The 21,358-nt window shown below is 45.0% G+C and overlaps 1 protein-coding gene across 3 annotated transcripts in view; it reads left to right on the top strand.

The window, feature by feature from the left end:
* The window catches only part of LOC118402270 (SPRY domain-containing SOCS box protein 4-like), a 116,504-nt gene that overhangs the window by 60,373 nt on the left and 34,773 nt on the right, over positions 1–21,358 (top strand). For all 3 annotated transcript variants that reach the window (XM_035800324.2, XM_052477131.1, XM_035800325.2), the window contains one exon: positions 6,748–7,684. In XM_035800324.2, the coding sequence (XP_035656217.1) occupies positions 6,952–7,684 (733 nt within the window). In that variant the 5' untranslated portion in view covers positions 6,748–6,951. The remainder of the gene's footprint in view (positions 1–6,747; positions 7,685–21,358) is intronic.

Here is a 21,358-nt window from a genome sequence, read left to right as displayed (position 1 = left end):
CTACAACAAAGCTTTCTTAGTGTCCAACAAGCTTTCTCTGCCCTTAACCTTGTTCTGAACACCTTCAAAACAAAGGTCATGTGGTTGGTAAGAAGAATGCCCTTCTTCCCACAGGTGTTATTACTATCTCTGAGGGTTTAGAGCTTGAGGTAATGACCTCGTACAAGTACTTGGGATTATGGCTAGACCGTGCACTGTCCTTCTCAGCATATATCAAAGCTGCAGGCTGAAGTTAAGTCTAGACTTGCGGTTTCCTTGTAATCGCTGCTCTTTCACCCCAGCTGCCAAATTAACCCTGCTTCAGATGACCATCCTACCCATGCTAGATTACAGAGACTTAATTTATTGATCAGCAGGTAAGGGTGCTCTCGAGCGGCTAGATGGTCTTTACCATTCGTCCATCAGATTTGCCACCAATGCTCCTTATAGGACACATCACGTCACTCTATAGTCCTCTGTAAACTAGTCATCTCTGTATACCCATCGCAAGACCCACTGGTTGATGCTTATTTATAAAACCCTCTTAGGCCTCACTCCCCCCTGAGATATCTACTGCCGCTCTCATCCTCCACATACACCACTCGTTCTGCCAGTCACATTCTGTTAAAGGTCCCCAAAGCATACACATCACTGGGTCTCGTCTTTTCAGTTCGCTGCAGCTAGCGACTGGAACGAGCTGCAACAAACACTCAAACTGGACAGTTTTATCTCAATCTCTTCATTCAAAGACTCAATCATGGACACTCTCTTACTGACAGTTGTGGCTGCTTTATGTGATGTATTGTTGTCTCTACCTTGCCCTTTGTGCTGTTGTCTGTGCCTGATAATGTTTGTACCATGTTGTGTTGCTACAACTGCCTTGCTATGTTAGGTCTCTCTTTATGTAGTGTTGTGATGTGTGTTCTTTATTTACTTATTTATTTTTAATGCCAGGCCTCTGTCCCTGCAAGAGGCCTTTTTTGATAGGCCATCATTTGTAAATAAGAATTTGTTCTTAACTGACTTGCCGAGTTAAATAAATAGTTGATTGCAAAATGGCACCTTGTGCATTCTACTGGGTTCTTTAAAAGAAAGCTGTGACCCCGCGTATTGAGTCTGTTCTGGATCCGGACAGTGTTCCGCCTGAGTATGGCTGGAGTATGTAGTATTTTGGAGCGGTGACTGCAGGGAGAGTGGCTAAATAAACTGACAGGGAAAGTTGGAGGGAGAATGATGGAAATAAATGGATAGATTGAGAGCTCTCCCGCCGTTTTTTCCTTGGCTTAATAGGATCAACGGCCCCCGTTAGCAGTGTGGAGTATCCTTCCTTATCTCTTAAAGATTAATCATCCTGTGGAGTTCTGTCTATTTTGACGTACTCTAAATAATAACATACTGCGTACAATCTACCTACCGCTGGCATATCCTCACTAGAAATGATTCTCAATTATGTAGACGCTAACGGTTGTTGTCGAATAGTTTGTAAAGGCTTTACTCTCCACTGCAGTTCACACTTCATAGCAACACACTCACCACTAATTGGAACCAGGGTTGCTAGGTATGTGTTGGTCTGTTTAAACACACCGTTTTGGATTCCCGTTAACAGGCTGGTCTGAGTTATTCCTCCTGTGAAGCCGACAGACCGTGATCTTTTTGGTAATTTCCCAAACATTATGAGTTTTCCCTAGAAGTCCTCCATCTTGTGTTTGTGTGTAGCTGTTCCGAGGTAATGACTCTACTGTGACAAATAATGTCCGTGTGAAGGAGCTGTGTCTGAGAGTGAGATTGTGAGTGTGTGTCACATCAAAGCCCGTCTCCCCAGTCAGAGCATTTTGGATATGCATAAAAGCATGGCTCTGAGGCAGAAGGAACCGAGCAATGATTTTATACACGCATTATGCAACTGTTTGTTTTTTTTAATCGTTGTTTGAGGGAAGGTAGCCAAGTCACCCCCACCCATGTTATACATCCCTTTGTTTGGTTCTGTCTTTTTCAGTGACTTTCTCTGGTCTGTGGCCTCTCGCTGTCTTGCGTTCACTCTTGCTCGCGCTCTCTTGCTTTCTCTTCATATATCCCCATTTCATCATGCTTTTCTGTCTCCCTCAAGAAAGAAAAAATATTATTTAGGTCTTTCCCATCCTATATGCTGTCCTTTCTGCTCCCCTAACTGCCATACCTGTCTAGCCCAGCTAAAGGAAGGGATGATGACAGAGAAGAGCAGACTCTCCTAAATAAGTCGTCAGAAGGCTGGGGGGAGCGAGGGAGTGTGCCAGAGATGGGTGAGAACGAGAGGGAGAGCGGTCTAACTCAAACGGGATGGTAGGATCTAAATGGAAACAGCTGGTATGTTGCAGCTCTTCACTGCAACCTCTGGGTCTAGCCCCCTTCAGAGGGGTAACGTGGTTTTGCTGGTCAGAGGTCAAGCACCCCCTTGAGGAAGCCGTAATGCATAGGTTACCACCCACATGCCCTCCCAGACTGGGTCTAGGCCTGCTGAGCTTGATGTAGAGGAGCCATCTGGGAGGAATGGACATGCTGTGTACACTCGGTCGACCGATTAATCGGAATGGTTGTCATAACAACCGGAAATCAGTATTTTTGGACACCTATTTTGCCAATAAAAAAATGTACACCTTGATTTCATCTTTATTTAACTAGGCAAGTCAGTTAACAAGTTCTTATTTTCAATGACCTAGGAACGGTGGGTTAACTTCCTCCTTCAGGTGCTGAACAACATTTATTTTCACCTTGCCAGCTCAGGGGATCCAATCTTGCAACCTTACAGTTAACTAGTCCTTGTGCACTCCACAAGGAGACTGCCTGTTACATGGATGTAGTAAGCCAAGGTAAGTTGCTAGCTAGCATTAAACGTATTTTATAAAAAACAATCAATCACTAGTTAACTACACATGATTTATGCTATTACTAGATATTATCAAGCGTGTCCCGCGTTGCATATAATCTGACTGAGCATACAAGTATCTGACTGAGTGGTGGTAGGCAGAAGCAGGTGCTTAAACATTCATTCAAACAGCACTTTTGTGCGTTTTGCCAGCAGCTCTTCATTTTGCGTCAAGCATTGCGCTGTTTGACTTCAAGCCTATCAACTCCCGAGATGAGGCTGGTGTAACCGAAGTGAAATGGCTAGCTAGTTAGCGCGTGCTAATAGCGTTTCAAACGTCACTCGCTCTGAGCTTTGGAGTGGTTGTTCCCCTTGCTCTGCATGGGTAAAGCTGCTTCGAGGGTGGCTGTTGTCGTTGTGTTCCTGGTTCGAGCCCAGGGAGGAGCGAGGAGAGGGACGGAAGCTATACTGTTACACTGGCAATACTAAAGTGCCTATAAGAACATTCAATAGTCAAAGGTTAATGAAATACAAATGGTATAGAGGGAAATAGTCCTATAATTCCTACAACCTAAAACTTCTTACCTGGGAATATTGAAAACTCATGTTAAAAGGAACCACCAGCTTTCATATGTTAAAAGTTAGATTTCTTACATGGCACATATTGCACTTTTACTTTCTTCTCCAACACTTAGTTTTTGCATTATTTAAACCAAATTGAACAGGTTTCATTATTTACTTGAGGCTAAATTGATTTTATTGATGTATTATATTAATATATATTATATATATTAAGTTAAAATAAGTGTTCAGTATTGTTGTAATTGGCATTATACATTTACATTTACATTTAAGTCATTTAGCAGACGCTCTTATCCAGAGCGACTTACAAATTGGTGCATACACCTTATGACATCCAGTGGAACAGCCACTTGCATCTAAATCTTTTTTTTTTTTGGGGGGGGAGAAGGGGGGGGGTGAGAAGGATTACTTACCCTTACTTACCCTATCCTAGGTATTCCTTGAAGAGGTGGGGTTTCAGGTGTCTCCGGAAGGTGGTGATTGACTCCGCTGTCCTGGCGTCGTGAGGGAGTTTGTTCCACCATTGGGGGGCCAGAGCAGCGAACAGTTTTGACTGGGCTGAGCGGGAACTGTACTTCCTCAGTGGTAGGGAGGCGAGCAGGCCAGAGGTGGATGAACGCAGTGCCCTTGTTTGGGTGTAGGGCCTGATCAGAGCCTGGAGGTACTGAGGTGCTGTTCCCCTCACAGCTCCGTAGGCAAGCACCATGGTCTTGTAGCGGATGCGAGCTTCAACTGGAAGCCAGTGGAGAGAGCGGAGGAGCGGGGTGACGTGAGAGAACTTGGGAAGGTTGAACACCAGACGGGCTGCGGCGTTCTGGATGAGTTGTAGGGGTTTAATGGCACAGGCAGGGAGCCCAGCCAACAGCGAGTTGCAGTAATCAAGACGGGAGATGACAAGTGCCTGGATTAGGACCTGCGCCGCTTCCTGTGTGAGGCAGGGTCGTACTCTGCGGATGTTGTAGAGCATGAACCTACAGGAACGGGACACCGCCTTGATGTTAGTTGAGAACGTCAGGGTGTTGTCCAGGATCACGCCAAGGTTCTTAGCGCTCTGGGAGGAGGACACATTATTACAAATAAAAATAAAAAATTGGCCCATTTTGTTATCTGTATCGGCTCTTTTGGTCCTCCAATTGGTATCGGCGTTGAAAAATCATAATCGGTCGACTTCTAGTGTGTACGCGCGCTCGCACACACAAGTTTATCACAGTGCCATCCGTTTTGTCACTAAAGCACCTTATACCACCCACCACTGTGACTTGTATGCTCTTGTCGGCTGGCCCTCGCTACATATTCGTCTCCAGACCCACTGGCTCCAGGTCATCTACAAGTCCATGCTAGGTAAAGCTCCGCCTTATCTCAGTTCACTGGTCACGATGGCAACACCCATCCGTAGCACGCGCTCCAGCAGGTGTATCTCACTGATCATCCCTAAAGCCAACACCTCATTTGGCCGCCTTTCGTTCCAGTACTCTGCTGCCTGCGACTGGAACGAATTGCAAAAATCGCTGAAGTTGGAGACTTATCTCCCTCACCAACTTCAAACATCAGCTATCTGAGCAGCTAACCGATCGCTGCAGCTGTACATAGTCTATTGGTAAATAGCCCACCCATTTTCACCTACCTCATCCCCACACTGTTTTTATTTATTTACTTTTCTGCTCTTTTGCACACCAATATCTCTACCTGTACATGACCATCTGATCATTTATCACTCCAGTGTTAATCTGCAAAATTGTAATTATTCGCCTACCTCCTCATGCCTTTTGCACACATTGTATATAGACTCCCCTTTTTTTCTACTGTGTTATCGACTTGTTAATTGTTTACTCCATGTGTAACTCTGTTGTCTGTTCACATTGCTATGCTTTATCTTGGCCAGGTCGCAGTTGCAAATGAGAACTTGTTCTCAACTAGCCTACCTGGTTAAATAAAGGTGAAATAAAACATTTAAAAATAACACAAAGGGGGTACACACATACAATAACACAAAGGGGTAAACGCAGGCAGGCCAATTCTGTATTTTTATCCCCCACTAATTTGGCTTTTGACCAGTCAGATCAGCTGTTTTGCCAATTATTTGGGAAAATATCAGTATTGGGCTACCTGTGTAAACGCAGCCATAGACTCAGATAATACGGAGAAAGACACTTGTACAGAACTACACCTAGACACCACACACACACACACACACACACACACACACACACACACACACACACGACTACAGTTTGGCTACAGTTACTGAGTAGCTAATGACATTCTCCCAGAAACTTCCATAAGAACCCAGCCCTAACACACCTGCCCACTTATGACACACTCGGAACAGTTAATTGGACACACCGACACAGACACACACTCCCTGCTGGGAACTGAACTCTCTGGTGCCACACACACACTGCCAACTCTCATGACCTCATTCCTCTTCTCATTTATTGGGAGGAAGAGAGGGGGGGGCAGGACTCACAGCTGTGTGGCTGTCTGGCTGTCTGGTCACCCCCCTTCCTGTTAACTTACACAGACAGACCTCTCTCTCTCTCAGGCAGTTGTTGACCTCACTTTTTGAGTGTTATGTTGTACAGTACTGCATTTGTGTCTGTGGATATTAGCTTACATAGCAACAGTAGACCTGTTTTTCAGTCTATCATCTGTGTGTACAGTACTATATAATATTACACACACACACAGCTTGTGTGTGTCTACCCCCAAGCGGTGTGTGTGTCTACCCCCAAGCGGTGTGTCAGTCTACCCCCAAGCGGTGTGTCAGTCTGGTATGAGTGTCCCTTTCCCTGTGTTCAGGAATAGCTATCCCTCATTCCTGGAAGAGAATGATGTGTCATTTCAGCTGAACAGGAAGTGTGTGTCCCAAACAGGAACTGCCTGCTATTGTTACATAGGGCCCTAGTATTTTTAGCTTATCAGCCAATCTTCCATTATCTAGTTCAGAGCGTTCTTTTTCACATCACCATGGATCAATGACGCTGCAGCAAGGAGGGATTTTGTTTAAACTTTTTTTTTTTTTTGCGGGGTTTTGGAAACTCTGATAGAGCAATATATTTAAAAGAAAATGTTTTTTTTTTGCCGACTCTGCTGCTTTTCTAAAAGGCATTTATTGAAAATGTATTATCTAAAGGAGCATTAGTGTCCTCGCAGTTCTACTCTAGGGGAAGTATCTCACTTTTGGTGTGTTTTTGTTATAGCTCTCATTCTCTCTCTGGTCTCTAGAACTTTTTTGTTGTGTGTTTTGCAAGGAGGCAGCGATTTGGGCCAGAACAGAGCAGTCATAAGCTGTAACGTACCCTTACATGCACTCACATTCCTCTCTCTCTGCTTTCTCCTCTCAGGAGTGTCGTTGGCGGCCCCCTTTTGAAAGCGGCGTTGTGGAGTTGGCCACCGACAGGAGTGCGTCATCACTGCTCCCTGTGGTTCCCCTGCTTACTGCACCGAAAAATCTGCTTTAATGAAGTAACGCCGGGGCGACAGAGGACTGAAACCGACCCAAACTAACACCTTCCTCCCTGCCCGTCTCCCCCTTTCTCGCCAACACCATGGGTCAGAAGATCTCTGGCGGCGTCAAGTCAGTGGACAGTCGTGGCGAGGGTGGCTCACCCTCCTTCCGCCCGTCGACCCACCGCCGGCACCTCCACCCCGAGCTGCGGGGCCCTGACTTCTACAAGCCGCCGCGGCTGGACCTGCTGCTGGACATGCCCCCCGCACCCCCTGACCTCCAGCTCCACCATGCCTGGAACCCGGAGGACCGCTCGCTCAACGTTTTTATCAAGGAGGAGGATAAACTGACCTTCCACCGCCATCCTGTAGCGCAGAGCACCGACTGCATCCGCGGCAGAGTGGGCTATACGCGGGGGCTCCACGTCTGGCGGATCCACTGGCCGGCGAGACAGCGAGGGACACACGCTGTGGTGGGAGTAGCCACGTCCGACGCCCCCTTACACTCTGTCGGCTACACGGCACTAGTAGGCAGTGACTCGGAGTCCTGGGGGTGGGACTTGGGCAGGAACCGACTGTACCACGACAGTAAGAACCGGGCCCAGGTTTCCCTACCTTCGTATCCGTGTTTCTTAGAGCCCGAGGAAGCTTTCGTATTGCCGGACGCTCTTCTAGTGGTGTTGGATATGGACGAGGGCACGTTGAGTTTCATGGTGGACGGACAGTACCTCGGTGTGGCATTCAGAGGCCTGAAGGGGAAGAAGCTATACCCGATCGTCAGTGCTGTGTGGGGCCACTGTGAGATCAGCATGAGATACGCCAACGGACTGGATCGTAAGTGTCCTCCCCCTCTCCTCTCTGCTATCTCTCACAGGAACTAATAAGTAGAGGTATTTTGCAATGCGTCATTGTATAAGATGGTAATACAATGATATAAAAAAATGCTCATTACCGCTGATTTGCCAGGTTATTAGAAGCAGCTTGGTAGGAGGTCCTTTCAACCAAAGTGATCACGAAGGAGAGCAGATGAGGAAAGGAGGTCTTTAAAGCTGGGATCATCAACTAGTTTCAGCCCCTGGCCAATTTCTTGAGTGGATGGTCAGGGACCCGGAAACATATTTACAAATCATTTGTATTTTATTTGACCTTTTATTTAACTAGGCAAGGCAGTTAAGAACAAATTCTTATTTTCAATGAGATGCCTAGGAACAGTGTAACCCACTTTTCCTAGGCTGTCATTGAAAATAAGAATTTGTTCTGCCTGTTCAGGGGCAGAACGACAGATTTGTACCGTGTCAGCTCGGGGATTTGAACTTGCAACCTTTCTGTTACTAGTCCAGCGCTCTAACCACTAGGCTACCCAAACGGCTGTAATATTGGACAAATATTTCAAACCTTGCTTAAATATATATCTATATATCACTCAGTTATGCGTGCGAGTACTTTGGAACAGCTTTCCAAAATAAGTCACTTGGAGCTGATTTGCTGGTCTTTTTAGAATTTTTTTTTTTGTCCAAAAAGAGACTTGGAACAAAACCTTTTTTTTTCTTTTTCTCAGACCTTGTGGGCCAAATAAGTTTGGGAAGCCTGCTTTGAAGGGTGGGTGGGACTTTGCATTGCGTCATTATAGGATGCTTTCCTGGAATAGCTACAATTACTGTTCAGAACATCAGAGGTCAGATACAGACTCCAAACAGAACCATATCTGCCTACAGTATCTTGTTCTGTCATTATCTACCCATAAAGAGGGAGTGTGGACACTGAAGTCATTTAGCTTCGCAATGAACAGGGTTCTTTGTTTACTGCACTGTTGATATGTCACGTTTTAATTTGATAACGCATACAGCCGTACCACTTGGAGATATAACACATTGTATGATAGGATAGAAGCAGTATATCAATTCCAAATTATGAAGGATTAAAAACACGTGAGGACTTCTGTGGTGGTCTTATATCTAGGGCTGTGATGGTCATGGACTTTTGGGTGACGGTTGCACATTTTTCTCCTCAGCTCCTGACTATGTGCTGACATAGAAAAAAGATCATGAGCATCCCCATTCAAGTCAGTGATGGCATAGTGGGTGGACTAGCGGTCATTGCGTGTGTATCCATAGGAGAATAGCAGGAAGTAAATTATGTATTTATTCAACTGACATTACTAAGTTAACATCAGCCACATCCAGTTAAAATCATTTGAATGAATATTCTGCTTTAACGTGGAAATTGAATGGAAATACCAGGCAGCCTTTGCGAGTGTACCGAAGCGTTTACCTGTCAAATTGACAGAATTAGAAGTTCCAAGCCCGTTCTATGCGGGATGTTGTCATGGCTGCCGAAGACGGATTTGCTTGTTTCAGCAAGGAGTAACCGAGTTGAATCACATTGTTAAGAGTCCATGTTATGGCCGAAATGGACTCGACTGCACGAATGCCCGGCTGTCTCCCTTGCACACACAGTATACAGTGCATTCGGAAAGTATTCAAACCCCTTGACGACATTTTTTACATTAGGCTTATTCTAAAATTGATTAAATAAAAAATACAAATCCTCAGCATCTAAACATAATACCCCATAACGACAAAGCAAAAACTAGTTTTTAGTAATGTTTGCAAATTTATTAAAAATAAAAAAACTTGTATCACATTTAAGTATTCAGCCCTTTACTCAGTACTTTGTTGAAGCACCTTTGGCAGTGATTACAGCCTCGAGTCTTCTTGGGTATGACGTTACAAGCTTTGCACACTTGTATCTGGGGAGTTTCTCCCATTTTTGTCTGCAGATCCTCTCTAGCTCTGTCAGGTTGGATGAGGAGTGTCGCTGCATAGCTATTTTCAGGTCTTTCGAGAGATGTTTGAATGGGTTCAAGTCCAGGCTTTGGCTGGCCTACTCACGCACATTGAGACTTGTCCTGAAGCCACTCCTGCGTTGTCTTGGCTGTGTGCTTAGGGTCATTTGTCCTGTTGGAAGGTGAACCTTCACCCCAGTCAGATCCTTAAAGGTTCTCATCAAGGATCTCTGTAATTTGCTCTGTTCATCTTTCCCTCGATCCTGCCTAGTCTCCCATTCCCTGCCGCTGAAAAACGTAGGGATGGTGCCAGGTTTCCTCCAGATGTGACGCTTGACATTCAAGCCAAATAGTTCAATCTTGGTTTCATCACACCAGATAATCTTGTTCCTAATGGTCTGAATTCTTTAGGTGCATTTTGGCAAACTCCAAGCGGGCTGTCATGTGCCTTTTTGCTGAGGAGTGACTTCTGTCTGGCCACTGTACCATATAGGCCTGATTTGGTGGAGTGCTGTAGAGATGGTTGTCCTTCTGGGAGGTTCTCCCACCTGGAGCTCTGTCAGTGACCATCTAGGAAGTCTTGGTGATTCCAAACTTCTATTTAAAAATGGAGGCCACTGTTCTTGGTCCTTCAATGCTGCAGATGTTCTGGTACCCTTCCCCAGATCTGTGCCCCGACACAATCCTGTGTCCTGTTTTTGCACTGACATGCACTGTCAACTATGTGACATTATATAGACAGGTGTGTGCCTTTACAAATCATGTCCAATCAATTGAATTTGACAATAAAAGAGAGCCGCACACTCTAGGAGCTCAGACAGCCATGTTGTCTTCATCAGGGTATAAATCTCAGAGACCAATTGGTACACTCTGATTTACCTCTCTTGTTATATTCATACAAATATTTATACATGTTTGCTGAAATAAACGCAGTTGACAGTGAGAGGACATTTTTATTTTACCGGTTATTTTATTTTCAATGGCCCCTCTTCATAATGAGTAATGCTGTCAATTTATTGAAGTGCTGAGTCCTTGAGAAATCCAGCAGTCCCCGAGGCCCTGTGACCACGGCACAGGTAGTAACTTTGTGGCTTTTATCTTGTACCTGGATACCATTTTCTTTAAATTAGTCCTCACAAGACCTCATTATAGAAGTCTAACCATGTTAACTTCATATAATATATTTCTCAACACGTGGTGAGAATCGCCATGTCTTCCTCTGGTCTCAGTTTAAACGGTCTCTTTGAAAGACTTGTTTAAACCCTCCACCCCCCCCCCACACACACACACCTGAAAAGAGTTCTCATAACAGACTTTTGATCTGAACCCCCCCCCCCCCCTACAGAGTAATATCTGATATTACAACATGGAAGTTGGGTGGAAACCGAAAGGAAAAAAGCCCCTGTAAAGTTTGCTTCTTGCTAGACGAGCCCCTTGGTGTCTGAGACCAGAGGAAGACCTGGGGATTCTCACCACACACACACACACACACACACACACTGACCTTTCTTTGAAGTTGTCAGGTTGTAAGGTTTGTTAAACCTGTAGTTTTCATACCACTGCGCACATCAGATGACTGTTACGAATATTTTGTGCCGCAGTGGCTTATGTTGGTCTTTTCCTGAATTAAGGCCTTGTTCAAAGCAGCCCATTTGTTATCCAGAACGGTTTTAACCGAACCGTTCACATTTACCATTTTGGTGCTGTTGAATATCACTGATTGCTAGCTAGCTCTGAGAATCTCGAAGCCTGTTCAAAGCACCCGTTTAAAAGTATTTTCAGTGCCTGAAAAATGCTTTTAGACAGTTGAAAGTGGGCTTTCAAGCTTAGTGCTGAGAAAGTAGAACGAATGTTGAAAGCTCTCCTTGAAAGGTGGTAGTGTTAAAGAAATGGCTGCCGGTGTACAGTAGTGGCTGAAAGCCTCGGCTAAAGACCCGTTTTTGAAGATGTGACGCGCCTTCATGCGTTTACGCGTGTCTGTGTGCGCGATGGTGTTTTTGTGTGAACGCCTGTGTGCGCCTTAATGTTTCTGCATGTTTTGTGCACTTACGTATGCATGTTTTTGAGTAGGTCTGTGGGTGTGTTAGCCGGGGGGGTGTTGTCTCTCTGATTTATGTATATGCCAAGGCATGACCATCAGAATAATGAAATTCTGCCATTTACAGAAGGAGAACGAGGGAGAGATGGGGCAACAGAATGAAACATGAGGGCTTTGAACTTTTCAGTCTATAGCATCTAAATGAGCACGAAGGCACAATAAACGAGCTGGGGAAGTAGAGCCATATATGGGGCGACATGCCATGCATCAATATGCTCCCATGATATGTATTGAGAAATATGTGGATTTATTTGAGGTCACATCCTGAATCAATCAGGGGAAACTCCAGATGCTTGTGATCGGGATGCTTTCAATTTACTGTGAAACAACAAGGAAGGTAGATACCCTTAGACAAATGCTTTTTGAGAGAAATGTAGAGATGGGAAAGCTAGTTGTCCTCCATAGTAGTGTGTGTGTGATTTCTAGAGTACATTTTTTTTTTTTCTGGAATTGATATAAGATGTGACTTTAAAAAAATAGATGCACATTTTGAGCACTGCCAACAAGTGATGTTTAGATTGTTGGAACTGAGATGAAGTGTGAATTAAGCTAGCAGCAGCTGTTGTTTTAGCACACTTGACTCACTGTTATGAATGTCTGTCTGCCACTGGGATGTCGTGTGTGGATCTGCTCCTGTTTGTGTGGGTGTTTGCTTGTCTCTGTGGACATGTATTTATTTTATTTTTGCTTGTTGGTGTGTGTGTCTTAGTACACCGTGTGTTTGCTTGTCCCCATGGGAGTCTGTGGACTGTGTGTAGGAGGAAGCCAACAACTGAGTTTTCCCAGAAATCCCCTGGAATTCTCTGATGGCTCTGTGTGTTGATTTGAAGTGGGTGAAGTGAACGCTCTGACTGGGGTGAGCTTCCAGAGCAGAGAAAGGAAAGACTGTGGGGATGGAGAAGAGGGTGGGTGGAGGGATAGAGGGACTCTGCTCTCTGAGGTCAAGTGTCTGTATTGGGAAACTAATGTTATGCCCAGTGGGCTTTGGCTGAGACGCAGGCAGCCACTGTATGTATTGCGTGTGCGTCATTGTATCATGTGCCTTCATCCCATCCAGTGATGCCCAGAGCCCCAGTGTCGTGAACAGCGGGGTGGGACAGGCACAATGTCGTGTGTCTGGGTAATTTATGTGAGCGGGAAGAGCGTTTGTCAGACAGGTTGCCGTGTGTGTCCTGCGTTTCTCTCGCCACAGAGCCCCAGTGTGTGTGTCTGTGATCAGTGGGCTGAATCGGTCTGGTGCTTTGCTACTGATGGGGTCCCCTCTCTGGTTCCCAGGAATGTGCGTCAGCCAGCCGGTACTCACACACACACACACACACACTGAGACCTCACTCACCCCCTTATCATAACCTCAATGATTCACCTAGCTCATGACTGTCAGCCAGTGTGTGGTGGGGACTGTGTTCAGGACTTTGGAGAGCCGTGTGAGTGAGACTGTCATGATTGTGAGACTGGAGAGCCATGTGTGTATGTCTGTCATGTAGTCCAGTGTGTGTGTAGGTTATAGTTATAGGCAGATCCAGAAAGGAGTGTTTTCAGAGTAGTGTGGTGCCAGGGATGCCTGTGTGTCTGGGGCTCTGTGTGTGTGAATGGTAATGCTTGGCAGTACAGTAATGACTTTATGTAATAGGGCTTCCCGCGTTGACGAATAGTATGGAGCTTATTAGATTGATGGATTGCAACGCAGAACATGAAGAAATTGACAGCCATTGTATCTCCCAAAAAAGCTGTTTGGCTTTTCTGATCTTTTCTGCTACGGCCTATTGCCCCCAAAGTAGTTCAGCACGTGGGCTACTTTAGTTCGCACAGTTTCTCAAAGAATTAGAATTTGTTGTGGTCCGGATACATGGCTGCTATTTAGCTTGAGTTACAACCTTATGTGACCTTTGGTGTACATCACCCATTAACATCAATGTATTTTACATGAATGAACCAAGCATCACAATAAAGTTATTCCTCTGTCGTGCTCTGTATCTCACAGCAGGCAAGTTGGTAATAAACAGATAATGTACTCTACGTCCTCCTCGCTTGCCGCTATGGTGAACAACACGGATAAAGCAGCAATATACAGGTAAGTGATAAAATAAAGGAAACGCCATACATGGTGTCTTACTAAATAGGGTGTTGAGCAACCAGAATGGTGTCATTGGCCTAGATTCTCTGTCTGGAATTCTATTGGAGGGATGCGACACCATTTTCCCATAATTAGGTTTTCTACCACCATCAACAAAACACCAATCAGGTGCCGCTCCAGAGTCTCACAGAAGTTTATACGTGACCCTAACCATGATTGGATGTTAATTGTGCCTAAAGACATAGCAGCCCTGTTTCTAGATCCTTAGGAACATTGCAGTATTTGTATTTCTTTTTTGTTACTTCTTACGTTATCCCAGACGGTTTTGCATTAGTTTTTACTATCACAGAGGTGAACAGAAATACAACTTTCCTGAATTGGATTCTGTTGTTCATACCCGCCCCCCCCCCAGCCTATCCCTGAGACTGCTCCAAGACACCGCCCGCGGAGAAGAGGTATTCGGAGTGGTCTTCCAGTCCGACTCGGGAAGCCTGCACACCATCCACCGCTTCGTAGTATATGTTCAGTCCCTGCACAATTGCAGTATGTTCGTAAAGTATTCTGGTCCCACAGTTGACGATGCATGTCAAAGCAAAACCCAAGCCATGATGTCGAAGGAATTGCAGGTAGAGCTCCGTGACGACGCCATTGTGTCGAGGAACAGATCTGGGAAAGGGTACAAAAACATTTCTACAGAATTGAAGGTCCCCAAGAACAGTGACTTCCATCATTCCTAAAACGTAAGTTTGGAACTACCAAGACTTTTGCTAGAGCTGGCCACCTGGCCAAACTGAGCAATCTGGGGAGAAGGGCCTTGGTCAGGGAGGTGACCAAGAACCCGATGGTCACTCTGACAGAGCTCCAGTGTTCCTCTGTGGAGATGGTTGTCCTTCTGGAAGGTTCTCCCATCTCTGCAGCACTCCACCAATCAGGCCGTTATGGTAGGGTTGCCAGACGGAAGCCACTCCTCAGTAAAAGGCACATGACAGCCTGCTTGGAGTTGGCTTAAAGGAATCTGAACAGACATCTCTGTAGAGACTTGAAAATAGCTGCGCAGCGACGCTCCCCATCCTACCTGATAGAGCTTGAGAGAATCTGCATAAAGAATGGGAGAATTTCCCCAAATACAAGTGTGCCAGGCTTTGTAGCTTCATACCCAAGAAGACTTGAGGCTGTAATCGCTGCCAAAGGTGCTTCAACAAAGTACTGAGTAAAGGGTCTGAATACTTATGTGAATGTGATATTTCAGTTTTTTGTATTAATCTAGACACAATTCTCCATAATGACAAAGCGAAAGCAGGTTATTAGAAATGTTTGCTAATGTTTAAAAATAAACATTACTTATATAAGGTTTCAGACCCTTTGCTATGAGATTCGAAATTGCGCTTGGGTGCATCCTGTTTCCATTGCTCATCCTTGATCTTTCTCCAACTTCATTGGAGTCCACGTGGTAAATTCAGTTGATTGGATGAGACTTGTAGAAGCGCACACACACCTGTCTATATAAGGTCCCACGGATGACAGTGCATGTCAGAGCGAAAACCAAGCCACGAGGTCGAAGGAATTGTCCGTAGAGCTCTGCGACAGGATTGTGTCGAGGCACAGATCTGGGGAAGGGTACCAAAAAATGTCCGCAGCATGGAAGGTCCACAAGAACAGTGTCCTCCGTCCTTCTTAAATGGATGACGTTTCGAACCACCAAGACTCTTGCTAGAGCTGGCCGCCTGGTCAAACTGAGCAATCGGGGGAGAAGGGCCTTGGTCAGGGGTGTGACCAGCAACCTGATGGTCACTCTGACAGAGCTCCAGAGTTCCTCTGTGGCGATGGGAGAATCTTCCAGAAGGACAACAGTCTCTGCAGCACTCTACCAATCAGGTCTTTATGGTAAAGTGCCAGACGGAAGGCACTCCTCAGTAGAAGGCACATGACCGATCGCTTGCGGTTTGTCAAAAGGCACCTAAAGAGACTGAACATGAGAAACAAGATTCTCTGGTCTGATGAAACCAAGATTGAACTTTTTGGCCTGAAGGCCACGTGTCACATCTGGCACCATCCCTACGGTGAAGCACAGTGTTTTTCAGAGGCAGGGACTGGGAGACTGGTCAGGATCGAGGGAAAGATGAACGGAGCAAAGTACAGAGATCCTTGATGAGAACCGGCTAAGGATTCTTTACTGGGGTGAAGGTTCACCTTCCAACAGGACAACAACCCTAAGCACACAGCCAAGACAACGCAGGAGTGGCCTCGGAACAAGTCTCTGAATATCCTGGAGTGGCCCAGCCAGAGCCCGGACTTGAATCCGATCAAACATCTCTGGAGAGACTTGAAAATAATCCTACCTGACAGAGCTTGAGAAGATCTGCAGAGAAGAATGTGAGAAACTCCCTGAAATACAGGTGTGCCAAGAAGACTGAAATCGAGGATATAATCGCAGCCAAAGGTGCTTCAACAAAGTACTGAGTAAAGGGTCTGAATACTTAGGTACACATGATATTTATATGTAATTGTTTCTGTTTTTGCTTCCTCATTTTGGAGTGTTGTGTATAGCTTTTGTCCCTTTTTAGAATAAGGCTGTAACATAACAATTTGGGATAAAAGGGTGTCTACTTTGAAGAATCTCAAATATAAAATATATTTAAATGTAACACTTTCCATGTGTTATTTCATAGTTTTGACGTCTTCACTTTATTTTACATTGTAGAAAATAAAGAATAACCCTTGAATGAGTAGGCGTGTCCAAACTTTGGACTGGTAGTGGATATACGCGGTGGTGTCAGGAAGACCCAAAAATAGTCCGACTACCGTCACCTAAGTCATGGACTGTTCTCTCTGCTACCGCACGGCAAGTGTTTACCGGAGGGCCAAGTCTAGGTCCAATATACTTCAAAACTTCTACACCCAAGACATAAGACTGCTAAGCAATTAATCAAATGGCTACCTGGACTATTTGCATTGTTTGTATTTACACTGCTGCTACTTCCTGTTTATTATCTATGTATAGTCACTTTAAATTACTTCGGCTAACCTGTACCCCCGCACATTGACTCGGTACTGGTACAGCCTTGTTACTTTTTTTTTTAAATTTGAGTTTTTACTTAAGTTTATTTTGCTAATATTTTTTTAACCTACAATGCAGTTAAGAAAATAGTTAAGGGCTTGCAAGTAAGCATTTCACTGTAAGGTCTACACCTGTTGTATTCGGCACATGCGACAAATACGATTTGATTTGAAGAGGAAAAGGAGGAATACAGAGGAGGTAGAGAGGAATGGGTGAATCCAAATAGAGGAGTGGACTTGGCAGTCCTTTTTGGGGAAGGGACACGTACAGCTGTGGCAGATGTTTCAGCCTTCCCTGTCCTGTGGGAGTTTGTGGCACAAACATGAGAATTCTCTCATCTCTCTCTCTCCCTGTTGAAAACACGGTGAGAAGAGAATCTCTCTCTCTTGCTCTCTGCCAAGCTAAATATGAGCGAGATTAATTTCTCACTCTAAATATTTGATGAAAGTTATGCCAACATTATCATTTTAATTAGCATATGTGTGTGAAAGAGAAGGGGGGGGGGGTTGGACAGAGAAGATTGCTATCAGCGTAAAACATCTAAGAATAGGGCCAGGAGTTTTTACTGCCGTTGTCAGGTAATCTGGAAACACTCCTGGTCCTGAAGCATGGGCTCTGTGTATTAGAGCCGCATCTATAGCAACTGGTACATGACCCTTTTAATAGTTTATTATAAAGCATGTTTTAAAGCTTGGTAGGAAGACCGTGTGTGTGCGCGTGCTCTGTGCCTCCATGCAGCCCCCATCGCGTGTGCCAGGACTCTGGAGAGAAGCTGCTACCGCTAATGGGTGCTTGGCTAGTGTCCAGCAGACTGGAGATATTCTAGGGAACAGGGAGAGTTTGTGCATGAGGCTAATAGCAGCTTTGCCCAGAACCTAAGCGCTAACCCTTCTGTGCAGCAGCACACTGTTAGCGTTGAGCTCTGGATAAATGCCAACTCACTAACGGCCTGGCTGCAGGGAGCTGGTTGGCTGGCAGCTCACAGCTTGGGCCACTTCCTGTTATGTTGACTGATCTATAAATCATCTAACCCGTACTGGTTTATGAATGGATTCTTATTGTATAGAGAATTTGATAAAATGCCACTTCTGGCCGTGTACAAAACTGAATAAATAGGAGGGAAAGCCAATGGGGTCAACTGCCGGAAGAGCAGGCCAACATGGAGAGAAAATAATTTTTCAAGCGTCTCCGGCATTGCAGGTCCATACGCCTAGGTAATATTCCGTTTAGCAATAGTACATCCTAGCACCAGGGAGTTGCATTTTCGAGGCTACAAATGCCTTACGTAGTTGGGTAACCTGATTTAAGTTGTTCAGAAAAAAGCGAATGCTTGAGGGGGGATGTTTTAGGTAGGTTTGTGTTATATAGGATACCAGTACGCATGAATATGTGAGGAACTTAATGGACTTACTACTACTAGTAGTAGTGGTGGTGATTATGGAACACTTCAGGAGGAAGTTGCGGTGTTTCTGTCTTTTTTTTTTTTTCCCCTCTTCTCTCGCTCGCTCGCTCTCCAAACAATGTTCATCAGCATCTAAAGCGACGACAGGACTGTGTAGATTGGGAGTCATTGTACAGGGAATCAAAGCAAAGCTAATTGGCACATTTATAATGAGGGGGATTCAGAGAGAGGATGTGGTGTGGACTTGCATGCACACAATGCACAGAACACTGGAACACACACAAACACGCTGCACACACAAAAAGACACGTCACAATTTGTATATTTAAAACATTATTTATTTAGTTTTCATATAAATTGGGTAATAACCTTACTATACTTACCATACTACTACATAAGTCAAAGATTCACAGGAAGACCATCTCTGCAGATGACGCCAACACCCCCGGAATGGCTTGCAGTTTCCCCATCCGTATGAAGAGCCACTGGTCGCCAGAGCTCACACTCTGCTCAGAGAACTCCCTCTTCACTCTCCTGTAAAAGTCAACCTTGCATCACATCTCCATGTGCTTGTGGAAGAAGACATTGCCTGCTCAGGCAGGTTGTGGTAGTGGAAGCTGGCCATGTTTAGGGACTTCCAGTACCACTCACAATGTAAGACCTTGTAGAAGCTCGGGAGGGCCTAACCTAAATTCACACAACACCCGTTGTAGATTTACCTAAATTAATATGTGGAATGTTGAGGAATACTCTAAAATAAGCAATGATAACCCTGACAAGAATACGCTATTTGAGTCTTACCATTTGACAATGATATTTGATAGTCTTGCAGGAAGGTACTAATGTCCCTGTGGAAACCATGGTCCCATAGCATTTTTATCATGGAAATGGTTGTCATTCAGCCTACAGTCGCAGCCTACAGTCGCAGCCAATGTGTGGTGTTCAATGTAGGCCTGCATTCCGTGAGAACATGCAGGGCTTGACGTTGACCTGTTTATCTACTTCTGCTTCTGACAAGGTGACTGAAAATGTTTGATGCAAGAAACCATCAAATAAAATGCATTATTACAGAGCGTCAGATAAATTATGCTTCCCTCTGCCTATTGGATACTTAGCTTATTCAAGCCTCTCTCAAAAAACAACACTACCCCTTTTTTAAGAAGGGAGAACAAATCTCTTTACTTGAATCACTTCCCCATTGATCTATAGCTGGGCTAATAACTAACCAGCACAGGATATGAACAAACGTGCCCATGTGGCTACAGGAAGCTCTCGCGTTGATCTCAAAACAAGCGTATCTACTCACCACCCGCTGATGCTTTTATCACAGTCCAATTCAAAGTGAATGGCACAGAGCCATATATGGCAATGCTCTATTTGCATATAAGCCTACTGCAGCTCTGATTTGGTTATGCACCGGTCTGTGTAGAGTAGGGGCTGAGTAGTAGTGTGTCAATGCAACAGAATACTACTCTGTGTTCTGTCTACAATAAAATCTCTTGCGTTGTTTTCCATACTAAAAAGTCTTGCGTGTTTTGTTTCTGGCTAATATTGCGTTAATTCGATCACAATTCCCACAGTAAAGGGAACCGTTGATGGGGAAAACTCTACAAAGTTGAGTGAAGTTCAATCTCATGCTTCTCTGCTCGGGCTGATAGTTCTTCTGGGGAGCTGGGCACCGAGCTTAGAGAGAACGTTGGTTGCAACAATCACCCAGATATGTTGTGATGTGCAATTACCGCTCACTCTGTTTCTTTACTTTATTGTAGAAACTGAATTAATGGACCCTCGGGCGAAAAGGGAATTTTCCTCTTCGTCTAATGGTCAAGACGTTGGCTTTCTCACGTGGTAGACTCCGGTTCATATCCCGCTTTTTCCGTGTGTGTGTGTGTGTGTGTGTGTGTAAGCATCATCTGGCTCAAATGCTGTTTAGTTATATGGATAGGGGTAGTCCTCGCCCCTCTGGGACCAACCAGGGGGGCTCAGGTGAGACAGCCAGCCTACGGCGGGCTAAGGGACCCAATAAATGCCCTCTGTTATGAGAGAAGCCACACTTGACCGTGACTATACATGGCAATAAAGGCAACATCTCTGGGAGATTCACTGATATACCGCCAACTTATATATGGGAAGGAGAATAGACTGCAGTAGCTTACACCCACCAGTCCAGTCTCACTTTCTCTGCCTGTGGGCTGTTTTGGATATAAACACAAGGTTTCACAAAAAACTGTTGGCTATACAGAGGGTCTCCAGACCACACAGAGTTGTGGAAACTTGTCTAGCTGCTAAGTATACAGGCGAGGTATTTAGCTCCAGGCTAGTGGTCACCAACCTTTTTTCTGAGTCAAGATCACTTTCGCAGTCAAAGCAAGCCGAGATCTACCGCAGTCTTTTTTTAAAATATGACTTACATTTTTTAAACATTTAACCTAATAAAAACAGTTCTGTAGGAGAGGCTTGTGCAGTAGCCTAGGCCTTGTATATTATCACAGCATATTGGCTATAAGCCTGACCCTGCCAATATTGTTATTTTCCGAACATATTAAGCCTATATTTCAAAACTCACGCGTCAATAACAAAATAGATGAATTGGTTTAGCACTTGAGGCACAGCTGAGCATACATTTGAAACAGTTCGCTTTTTTACTTTACTGGAATGATGGTACCTGCATCTGATGGTCATGGGGGGGAACAGGGGTTCGCACTCGGATCCCACTCGGAGTTCCCAGTTGACTTGAACGCACTGAAGCTTGAAGTCGGAGATGACTGACTTCCCAGTTGTCTTGAACACGTCATTAGTCTCCGCAAAGAGGGCAAGAGAGCAACAGAGGATCGGCCTCTCATGGTCCCTGCTCTTTCCTTCCTTTCCTTCAGTGAGACTGACCAGAGGGGACAGCGTCTTCCACCCGTTGGCGAAACTCAATCCGCACTGCATCTGCCTCTTGCACAAATTCATGTTCCTATGACCAGAGAAAGTGAAATATTCCTTGCCATTTGAAATGGATAATAAAGACGCAGGGCTATCGATACACTTGGCTAATCATTCATCGCAGCTGCAGCGTGAGTGGACGTGGGGAGAAGAATGTTATGTT

Source organism: Oncorhynchus keta, chromosome 23 (genome assembly GCF_023373465.1).
Source record: "Oncorhynchus keta strain PuntledgeMale-10-30-2019 chromosome 23, Oket_V2, whole genome shotgun sequence".
Lineage (NCBI taxonomy): Eukaryota > Metazoa > Chordata > Actinopteri > Salmoniformes > Salmonidae > Oncorhynchus > Oncorhynchus keta.
The sequence above is the reverse complement of the archived record's forward strand: the minus strand, read 5'-3'. Positions and strand labels throughout refer to the sequence as shown.